Below are 12012 nucleotides of genomic sequence, written 5' to 3'. Positions count from 1 at the left end.
TCCTTTCAATAAGTTCAGTATAAAGTAACAGTAACTTCAAGCTTCAATATTCCATTTCCATTTTATGATTTACAATCCTTGCGGTATCTGGTGTCTTGACTTCCATCACTTGTCGAAGGCTTGTTGATGAACATTCGCTACTCTGGTGTCTTTCTTCCTTTAATGAGGTGCCAATATTTCTGTAGGAGTGTCTTTTCTTGCAAGAAACATATTGAGATATTCAGTCCTGGCACGTTCAGTAGTATTCGTGGCTACAGCGGTGACTGTCTGTAAGATGACCTGTTGATGTATCCTTTGAGAATATGACTTCTTTATGTCTGCATAATTTAATGCCACAAACAACACTATGAAATGTTTATAGTTGAGCCCATCTTCGAAACGTCCCACGGCTGAAACACGGTTGGTACTCGTTCCTCGTGCAATTCTATACTATATTTTACAATTGCATTAACTCAGTATCTATTTCAGCCTAGCCAGGAGATACTACATAAGATGACTTCGTAGGGACGTCTGCAGTATCAGCCAGCTAGTCAGCCAGTCAGCCAGCCAGCCAACGTCCGTGTGTCATTATAGGGCAGGGATCAGCATACATTTCTTAAAAAGGGCCAGATGATTAATAGAAAACCGAAACTACGGACCGGATACCTTAAACAATGACTTACACAAATGGTAAGATAAAATATTTGAATTTTTATCATTAAACATTTTTTAAACATTTTAATTCTTATTTTCGTTGTATTTTGATGGTTTTTTCAACATATAACAGGAACACCTCGTTGAACAATATCTTCATTTTTGGGAAGAAAACAAACCTGTCATCGTGGACAAATCTTATAAAAAATGGGTTGAAGTTTTTGTATGAAACACTAAAATTTTATTACGGGCCGAATAAAATCGGTTGGCGGGCCGGATTTGGCCCGCGGGCCGGACTTTGCCGACCCCTGTTATAGGGCATAGTTAGTCAGGGATGCGGCACAAGATAAAGTGTAGAAGTGATTATGGCTACTTAAGCAGGGATAGTGTACCATGTATTTCGTCAAGTTTAGGTTAGTTAGGACTCGTTTCCAACCAAATTACTGATAGGGCAGAGTTAGTCAGAGTACCATGTATTTCGTTAGGGTTAGGTTAGCTAGGAGACGTTCGAATCAAACAACTGATAGGGCAGAGTTTATGAGAGATGCGGCACTAGATGAAGTGTAGGAGATGCGTAATTATGGCTACTTAGGCAGGGATAGTGTACTATGTATTTCGTTAGGGTTAGGTTACTTAGGAGATTCGATCATTTTCAAGCTGTTTTTGTTACTTTCAAGAGTTTCACATACTATGTGATACTATTTGGGTATACCACCTTTTTTTCCTTGGTAAGATGGATAAAACATACGGAGATAGGCATAGTAAAAATGTACCACCACCTCCTCTTCATGGTTAGGGACAGGCGACTCAAAATTATGATTAGGGTATATTTCGCCAGGGTTAGTATCAGGATCTATTAAGACAACTATCTTCATCAGAATCACCAGTAGCTGTTGCGTGGCTAATAGCTTAGTTAGGACAGGTAACATGCGAGGTTGGTGGTGTAAGAAACAGCTTTTTGCCGAGTTTTTTAGGGAGTAGTGAGGGATGCTCTTTTGGCCCCTTCGTGCGTAAAAAGCATTTTTCTTGGCTTTAACAAAAAAATCATACTAGCTGTCGTAGAATACACGCTACAATCGTGTTTGCTAACTAACGTATGACCATAACTAAATTGAACCAAAGAAAGCGCTCTACTGTGGCGCCTCTAGTGGCGTCAGCCGGAAACTAATATTTTTAGTAGTATTAGTAAACAATAACAATGAAGTTGTGAAAGTTTCAGACCTGTACTATTTTTTTCGCGAAATGCCGAATAATGGAAATTGAACGACCAAAAATGAGCCCGCACAAATCACTGGAGCACCAAGGCAATTAAGCAAATTGAATAGGTCGGGAACCTATTAAAAAACGAAATACAAAAATGATTAGTATTTTTCTTCGGTACAGTTATACATAAGGTTTGTTATAAAAATAGTTATAAACTGTTTACGTGTTCTCTGTTCTCATAAATTCATGTATTTTCTTTTTTTGGTTCCTGCATTAGAGCCCGTATCGTGGAAAGGGACACTGTTTTCGCAACCTCCGTTCACTTCCTCTTGCCAAGAACATCTCTAACTGTTCCAACAGTTCGTCTAAAATGAAGTTGTGTGATTGTGCAGAGTTTTTCAATGGGGCGAAACTCTGGGAAATTTGGTTTTGGTACCAAGTGGATCTTATTGGCCCAGAACCACTCCAAGACAACCTTGGAATAATGGCAGGTCGAAAAATCTGCAAAAAAAAAAGTACGTGAATTTATAGGAACTGGGAACACGTAAATAGTAAAAACCTATTTTTAAACAAACCTTATGTATAATTGTGCAAAAGAAAAATACTTTTAATTTTTCTTTGCTTTAATTATGGATTCCAGGCCTTGTCAATCTGTCCACCGGCGCTCCAGTGATTTGTGCGGAGCTATTTTTGGTCGATCAATTTCCATTTTACGGCGTTTAGCGAAAAACAATAGTACAGGTCTGAAACTTTCACAACTTCATTGTTATTGTTGACTAATACTACTAAAAATATTAGTTTCCGGCTGACGCCACTAGAGGCGCCACAGTAGCGCGCTTTCTTTGGTTCAATTTAGTTTTGGTTATACTTTAGTTCGGGTACCGGGGGAAAAAAAACAAACTATCCTAACACCATGTTCATGATTGAATTGTACCCAAAATAGATGGATCCTCTTGCCCCTAAAAGTTTACCAGTTACTGCCGCATGCTACCCGCGAAGTCCTTCCTACATACACGCTCCTCATAGTCGTACTGTGTTTTTCAACTGCCATCGCTGCTATGCCGGTAAGTATGATACAGAAATAATTAAGGATTAGCTCACTGTTCTAATTGCACTGTTCTTCAATACATTGTTTTTACTTACATGGTCGCCTAGATGATCTTTCATATCATCTATTTGATGAATCTATGGGCCCGAAAATGCTCGCCGGAGGCTGCCGCATGTCATCGTTCTTTAGATGTTAACTGCCATTGCTGCCAGGCCTGTAAGTATGGAAAAAATGCACATCAGCCCAATGTTCCGATTGTTCATACTTTTCATTTATGGGGTTACATGTACAAATCGGTGGAAAGAATCAAACATTATTTACAAATTTGTTTCATTTTCAGCAGAAAATTTCAGCAGAAAATACCTTGAAGGTATCTGTATCTAAATCCCATTTAAATGTTTATTTCATAAAATAAGAACCGAGATAAAATATTTGTTGTATAAAGTTGTTTGCCTTCAAAAGACCTTTCATTTGAGGTGTATGTTGCTGAAATTGACCTAGGCACTAAAAAGTTATTAGCAATTTGGCTGTTTCAGTCATTATTTCAAGCAGCGACCAAGTTTTTGAGCTGTAGCTTTATGGCGCGCTGCAGCTTTATGCATGTGGTGGGTAAACCAAATCCCCAAATCCGAATCCCAATCCAAGAAACAGTCGGAACAGTCCAAGCAGTGGATAGTGTCCTTTTGGAACTGTGGTCTTTGTGTACAAAATTTTGAAAGGCCTGGTACCAACGTATTTGGGGGAAAGGATAGTTGTTGGGACTGACATCGGTATCACACTCGTAATGCCGATGAGCCAAGACTTCCTGGCTAACTGTCCGGAAACCCCCGAAATTAATTGTTTTTTAAAGGAGTACATTGGTACAACAGGATGCCAAGAGAGATTAAATAAGCGTGAAATCTTAGGGAGTTCAAACGCATATGCGCCGTATACGTGAAGCAGGTAGTCTGACGCTGTGCTTGTAATGTAATTTAGTAAATGCTGTAGCTTTTGAGCCCCGTAGTATTGCATTTGTCAACATGGTCTTTTACTATGATGATGTTGAGTAAAAAAATGAACAGGGACTGTTTATTTTTATTATTTAATTTAACTGAATAGATTTAATGAGTCTACATAATTTTGAGACACGCGCGCGTAAACGAGGACAATTGGTGGTCATGGCTGTACGGAAAGAACTAATAGTATCTAAACATCTTGCTGTAGTTGGGTCCCTTTCTGTTCTTGATAGTGGCACCACATTATCAACCAATGGTAATTGGCGGGGGGAACTACTAACAGAGCAGAAATATCCTCTTACACTCTTGAAAGTGGTGCCTCGTTAATCTTGGGGGACTCGGCGATTTACCTTTCGAGGTGATTGCTCGGGGCCGTTGTATGGAAGGAACGAGATCAGGTCCCGTAAGTAGTACTGGTGAATTTCTCCACACTATCAACCATTAATAGCTGGCGGTGTTAACCAAAACTGTGCGAAAATATCTGCCCTACTCCGGAAAGTGGTCTCCTTTTGCTAGTTAGAAAATCTCTTCTTCTTGGCGTAACGACCTCTTGGTCATGTCTGCCCCCGTTAAGGGCTTACGAGACTTGTTTCCCTGTTGTACGTGGATAGTCAGTCCTCTCGTACAGGGGAGGGTCCGGTCTCAGTTGGGATTCGAACCCACGCTCATGGGCCGATTTTCAAACCGGCGCTACCGCTCGGCTGTCGCGGACCCCCCGGTTAGAAAATCTAAGATGTGCAATCGATGGCGACCGTTGTATGAATGGAGCAGAGTTGGATACGATTGTTGTGGAGAGTAATGCCCCAACGCCCCCTCTCGTTTGGTGATTTATATTTAATATCGTTAGATTCTTTCGTCCCTCTCAAACCAATGTAGGGGTAAGCGGTGGGACTTATCATCATCATCATCATCATTAGCATCATCATCATCATCATCATCATGTAAACAAATCAATGTCGGTCTGGAAATTGTTTATCCTAATCTGAATCCACAGAATCCGATTCAAAATCCGGTAAAAATGGTCTGGTCCTGATGAAATGGACATTCTTCTGTATTTGTTTGTAAAAAATAGGTTCCAGGAATTTTTCTAGAGCCTAACGCAAATGCGCAAAAAACTCAATCCATTGAGTGATGGATCCGTTGATGTCCACTGGACATTCTTCCCAGCGTTCGATTTGAGTAAACTTAAATCCATTACATTGTCTCTAGATCGACTAGTTATGTGACTAATTCGACTCAAATCATTGTGAGTCGATTCAAACAGTTTAGGATCAAGTCAGAATCGAATCCAATCGAGTCCCAAACCAATCAAATCTGATTTGAATCCTAATCGAATCAAATCTTTAGAATCCGTCAAATGGGATCCAAATCTTTAGAATCTGTCGATGGGATTCGAATCTTTAGAATCCGTCAAATGCGATTCGAATCTTTAAAATCCGTCTAGGGATCGAATCTTCGAATCTTCCGAGTCCCGATTCTGCCAACACTAGCCGGAAGCTTATGTCCCGAGGACATAAACAAAGTGTTCGCGGTGCCCACAGAGGCTGTGGTTATTTAACCAATGTATCCTTCGTTTTATATAATCCTTCTGGCTACCTTCGGCGCAGCACTGTCGGTTAATATCGAGTGAACGTTGGTTGTGTGGACTACGTTAAGTAGCGGAAGAAAATACTGCCCCACCCGGCGGTAGGCTTATGAGGATTTTACTTCGTCTGTTACAGTACGCCAGACAAGCACCCCCGTGTCGTTACGGTGGTCTGTTCCGGTTTCCGGAAGTGATAGCAACAGCAGCAGTGACACTTGGTGCATTTTCCCCACGAATGGCCAGCTCGGAAGAACGAACCTATCCAACGACCCTTGAAGGGTTTGGTTATGGTTTCAACGATGGTGAGGTGTTCGCTTATGGTTAACCGAAGGACAAAGTTTATAAATGAACGATATTTTCTTACACATTGTAGAAGGACGTCTACGTCAGATCGACAAGGAAACGGGAAAACTCACCGATCGTGTCTTCGACTATCAGGTGTACACGTCGCTGTCGGAGAATCAAGCGCACTATGAAGCCCTTGGTGAGGTCATTACGGAGTACGTTTATCAGCGATTAGTGGAGAAGGAGGGCTTGAAGAAACTCTACGTTCCGGCTGATGTGCCACCCGAGGAGGCCACCTTCGTGTTTAGTACCAAGGAAAAGATGGACCGTCCGAAAAAGTTGCTGGTGCTGATACACGGCAGTGGTGTGGTTCGGGCTGGCCAGTGGGCTCGTAGTTTGATCATCAACGATGGTCTCGATTCGGGCACACAGATTCCGTACATAAACAAAGCGCGTGAGCTTGGGTACGAGGTGATGCTGTTAAACACGAACGACAACTATCGCACGATCAAAGGAACCCGCCGGTCGATTCAGGGAAGCCGCAATCCGACGGAACACGCCGTCACCGTCCTCAAGAAGCACATCATGGCCTGCAACCCCGAATCGGTTGCGATCGTAGCGCACAGCTACGGTGGGGTGGTAACGGTGGAGCTGGCGGAAAGATTCCCGGAGTTTTTCCAGTCGAAAGTATTCGCCGTTGGGTTCACCGACAGTGTCCATGCGAGCTCCCTTGTGCCGGACATGTTGAAAAAGGTAAGGTCACCGTAGTATGACCTCTTGACCGAATGTTTCCACTTGCTAATTGTTACTTATCGAATCGTTTCAGATCGGTCGGAACTGGGTGACGGCCAAGGACCCTCTTGATACCCCGCTGACAATCACGAAGAACGATATTCCACGTCATTCTGCGGGTAAGTTATAGAACTGATCAGAGGGGCATCGTTTCGTTCAAGTGGCCACTGCCCGTGTGATAAACTTAGCACTACCCGTGGCGTTTTGGATGATACTTGGCTAACTGTTACCCAAAAGTCCCAGTTCGCTAGTACTCATACAGAATTGGCTAAATTAGTTTATTAGCTCCGATCGGTTTTGCATTTATTTCAATTAACTTTTTTTTGTTGGTTTTTTATTTTTAGGACACATCAAACACGAAATGACGTCCTACAGTTGCATGAGTGCGCTGTTCGAATTTTTAGAGGATCGCTACAAGGAGTTTCAAGCACGTGGCACAAGTGAACCTCAGAATAAAAAGTCAAAGGGAGACGAGCTGTGAGTGTCATGCGGCGGTGGCCGTGATTTGAGGGGAACTGTTGCTTTGGAAATATACTTTTTAAATAAAAAATTGTAAATTATTATGTTTAATGATGACATGGACTATAACATAGATTCTGTATTATCTGTACTTCCGTATCGAATTATTGTTCTATCGTGCAAAGAAGAAATAATGTTGATTCCGTCAATAGCATCGCATGCAAACATTTCCATTACATGTTGTTTAATGAATCTTTAGTTTCAATAAAAAAAATCATGTGGCATGAATAGCATAAGTAAAAAGTTTAAAAATTCTTCAAGCTAATTTGCTATACTGGTACAGATTCCAAAGGGACTATATCGATGGAACGAAAGGACTTTATGAAATGCTCTAATCGATATGTTTTTTCCATAGCAGACAATCCTGGCATAAATTATCGCTAAAATATCATGCGGTCGCGAGGAATGTTCCTCTAAAGTTCATTGCGTAACGAACCGGCTGTTCAATCATTTCCCATGTTTGTTATCATCTTCAGCGTAACCGATCTCAATCTTCGATCCTTTCTTTCGATTGCTGTCAATGAAATGCCGAAGAAACCCTTTTCTTAAATTAAACTCTACTTGAGTGCGTGCCTAGCGAACAATTCTCCATTCAATCCACAATCGTCTTGCCATGATTTAACATTATCTTTCGTCCCGTTAACATCACAGCTCCCTACTGTCCTTGCCTTCTAGAGTGCGTGTGCCCCGTATCCAACTCGTCCCGTTGAAATTCCCGACGACTAACGCCAACTGTATGAAGCCGAGTTTATTCTACATTCCACTTTTGCATAAATCTTATGTCCGATTGTAATCCCTCTCCCGGCGCCTCCGTAAGCAACAGTCAGCCATTTACTAGCATTTAGCCAACCAGTCGACTGATTACTTGCTGCCTGCTTGTGGGTGCTGATTTTGTTTTTATTATTTACCCAACCAACCAGCCTCGGAGTGGGAGACAGAAATCACATGGCGTACAATTTTGAAAGGAGCTCAATCTTCTTAAGGAAATTTGCAAGTAGTCGGTTCCATTGTGTGTCTTCCACTCAATAACACTCCGAAGCGGTACGGCGGGGGAACGGTGGCAAACGTGAATCCTTCCTTCCCGTGAAAACCGTCCACCATTTCCGAAGCCACCGCTGCTGACTCGATCGTTCTACTGGATAAAGAATCTCATTTTGTGTCTTTCCATTGTTGGTTCGCTGCTCGTCGGATGTCTTGAAAATGTGGGTTCGCTTCTCCCACCGCTTTGGGGAACCACTTCCACCTGCCCTGTGCTCTTGTGGCACCGGAGACACTATATATACTTTACTCCCAGCAGGCACTATATCGTTCTGCCGCATCTTTATCCCCCAGCCACAAGGACGGTGGCGGGAATCTGTTGGTGGATTTTGCGCGCGAAGCCAAAGGAAACGTTCGCTACAAAGGCAGGCGACTGATAATCGCGAAGCAATTGTAAAACGCACATTGGCGTGGTGGCGAATGTTTGTCAACCATTTTTCCTGCACAAACACAAATCCCCTCTCAGTGTGAGCACTGTTTTGTTCGTCACTGGCAAAGGCGCACAGAAATCGGTTAGTAAACCCGCTTGGATCGATATCGCCCCTTGAGGGTATGATGTCCTCGTTAATCTCCCACGCTAAGCGCGTTTTCTCGTGATGGGTTTACCGATTTTCGAGTAAACGAAGTGTTTCGGTGGATTTGTTTCAGTGGCTCAATTCAAGATAACGGGGCTACGAATGCTAATGAACCGCTAGACTCCAGGCGATTTCCTAATTGAGAGTTAATCGCTGAGGATTTGCATCGAGTCTGGCCAACGTTTTGCGGCTAGGTGGGAGGCTTTTATTTTCTCTGCAAATGTCATGAACCGCTGGCGACATTTGACTTCGTGCGGAACCTTAGAACTTCGTCAAGATGTGCTCTATTTGATGCTGTGAAAAAGGGGTCCAGTTTTGGACCTCAGTTGGAAATTCATTTTTAATCACTAAACGTTCATAGTGGATAACGCAGAGCGTGTTCCATTTTGTCCCGCTACTTTTTGATGGAATTAGATCATTCTTCTTCAATCCATGTTGAAGGTAGACCTTTTTTTTATTTAATCTTCTTGTCTAATGTTTGATTGTAGATAATGATTGAGTTTAGGCGCTAAGGGTTTAGAAAACCTTCTCAAACCTTTCCTTCCCTTCGTCAATGCTCACATACGTTTCCCAAGGTTATCAAGGGAGTTTATCCCTATCCTAAAACTACTTAAGGAAAATCTTACGTTTGTGGATTGTTCTTCGTGTAATGATCGAAACCAGAAACAAACGGGCAAAAATAGTACGTATTTAAATTATCCTGCACCTTTCCTTTCGGTTCCTTTACATAATTGGTAAAAATCCACCTCTACGAAATGACCGCACTCAAATAAAAGCTCAAATGTTTCGATATTTGGGGTTGACCTTCTGTCAATCATGTGAAAGGGTTTACGCGTGAATTGCGATGCGAACGATTGATCAGTGAATTATGACTCCCAGCGCATAGAGACGGGGGCCGATGAGTGGGAAAGATTTACGGCACAGTGGGAGATGCCGTTTACTACGGCGATAAAAAATAATAATTATTAATTTCGCACTTCCACTCACTTCCTACCTTTTTATTTTATTTCCACCTCCGGGGACTGATAAACCGCTGGTTTGGGCATTCATCGTGGCAGAAGGCTGAACAGTCGAGTGACCAAAATCAAACCCAACGTACATCCGGATGGAAGTTGGTGAAGAGTGATCGTAAAAAAGGTAAATAAAATAAATTATAAGGGGTCCCAAAATGAGCTCGGCGGAGGGTGCAAACATGCCGCTGCAACCTGCAATTTACGCTTCGGTGACATTCGGTGTGCAACTGCATTTTTCGGAAACCGGTGGAAACCGCTTGAGTACTTTTTTCCGGTCCCGGTTCCGGTGGCTGCACATTGCATGACGAGGCAGCAGTGGATATGCTCCCACCGGCAACGGTTCGTCAATGATTCGAAACCCATTCCTTTCCGAGGTCCTTGTTTTATGCTCCCGTTTTTCCATTCCGTATCCTGATCCTCGGAACCACTTCCAACATTTTCTGTGGGGCACACACAACAACCCCACCGTAGGAACTGTCATGTTGTGTAATTTATGTCATGCTTCGCTAGTATTTGACGCAAAATCTGTGTTTAAAGTGTAATTACTCGTCGGAGGTCCACTCGACTTTCCATCCCTCGTTTTCCTTCTGCCTGGTAAAACAGGATGCAGAATCGGCTGCGATTCGGTTGATAATTTTATTTGATTAACTTTCCCCGATCGTCCATGCCTCTCTTCGTCAATGCTACTCGTGTGAGGATATTTGTTTTTTTTTTCAATCGACGCGAAAAGGATTGACGGGGGAGAAAAGCCACAAATCATTGACACAGGGGACTCAGAGGGAGAGAAAACAAGGATGTTGTCATTTGTAGAATCGCTAGACGAGGGGCGATCGAGGCAGTCCAACGTTTAAAGTGTGGGAACGTTGGGCCATCGCCAACGAGCAACGATTTAATCGCCGCAATTAAAGGACAGGACCAGGCTCCGCTACCAATCAATGTGTGGGAATTTATGCTCCGAAGGTTTTCGGTTTTTTTGTTTTCACTGATTTTTTGCTTCAATTAGACTATTTCTGTTCAACAGAAATAGTTGCTAAGAAAGTTTTAAGTTAACTCTCAGTTTTGTTTCAATGTCTGGAAATTTAATTTTTATCAAATTTTATTTTTTTCAGTTGTTATATGTAGTTTTTAGTAATAAATATATAAAGAAATCCACCTCAACGGCGTGGGTTCGAATCCCAGCCGAGATCGGACCCTCCCCTGTACGAGAGGACTGACTATCCACGTACAACAGGGAAACAAGTCTCGTAAGCCCTTAACGGGCAGGCATGCCCAAGAGGTCGTTACGCCAATAATTAGTCAAACCACTAACTAACCAATTAGTGATAAGATTAATAACTTTTTTGTTTTGATGGATTCTAATCACACTGAACAATATTCATGGTGATTCCAATCTTGCAGCAACACTTTTGTTTTATAAAATATGTAAAATGAATTGTTAATTCTTGCTTGAGATTCATTATTTTTGGACTCGAGTTATTGTTCAGGATTCAAATCTCTCAGAATTAAAAATAACCATACAGTTATTTACATCTTTTCAGATCATTAAAATCTATCAATTCATTAGTAAGATACCACTCATATCTTATTCTTAATTTTCCTCTTTTCGAATTTAAATTCGATCGTAATTGAAATCGTTCACTAGATTTGAAATCGTTTAAACATTCTCATCTGGCGTTTTTCCTGATACGCTTGTACACAATATTTAAAGAATTCTTGTAAGGAACAAACTACATTTAAATAATTGTTTTCAAACTTAACTTAACAGAAAAAAAACTATTGCTTTCACTAAAATCACTGTGCATTCTACAGCTTTGCTATTATTGGCATTCTTTTTTTGTTTCCCTTTATTATTTTACTTTTTTTCGTTGTTGGTACTCGTCATGCACGTTTTATTTTAATTGATGTTTGTTTACGTTGACCATTAATTTTTATAACCTGACATTAGCATATTGTGTTGCTAATTTCTTATGCATCCTTCGAGATCCCCAACTTCATTCCTCGGACTGCTTCACTACTATGATTCATTGCCTTTGCCACACAAACAGAAACATAGCCACAGACGGGTCTGAGGACTCAAGACGATTCCATAATTCTATGAAATAAATATTTTGTCAGCTTTAGCTATCCATTATCGCATGGAGCAGAGAGAGGGAGAGAGAGATGGAGAGAAAGATACCCATTGCGCGTCGGTGTTCAACCTACGACCTCACCCGAGGCACTCCAAGAAGAGGAGGTAAAATACAACAAACACACCTCGCACTCGGGCCAAGATCTCATAAGGAATGGCGTAAACTTCTCACCTCGCAGATTGGCCACATGCTTTGAC

The 12012-nt window shown here is 41.8% G+C and overlaps 1 protein-coding gene across 1 annotated transcript; it reads left to right on the top strand.

Moving 5' to 3' along the window:
- The first annotated feature begins 5385 nt into the window (after window positions 1-5385).
- Window positions 5386-7091, top strand: LOC131272667 (FAM172 family protein homolog CG10038). Its single transcript, XM_058274491.1, has 5 exons — window positions 5386-5494; window positions 5601-5766; window positions 5838-6502; window positions 6576-6660; window positions 6886-7091. The coding sequence occupies exons 1-5, from the start codon at window positions 5441-5443 to the stop codon at window positions 7020-7022; spliced, it is 1107 nt and encodes a 368-aa protein (XP_058130474.1). The 5' UTR covers window positions 5386-5440; the 3' UTR covers window positions 7023-7091.
- Window positions 7092-12012: the final 4921 nt, after the last annotated feature.

Source organism: Anopheles coustani, chromosome 3 (assembly GCF_943734705.1).
Source record: "Anopheles coustani chromosome 3, idAnoCousDA_361_x.2, whole genome shotgun sequence".
Classification (NCBI taxonomy): domain Eukaryota; kingdom Metazoa; phylum Arthropoda; class Insecta; order Diptera; family Culicidae; genus Anopheles; species Anopheles coustani.
Note: the sequence above shows the minus strand (reverse complement) of the source record. Positions and strands in the feature narration are given on the sequence as shown.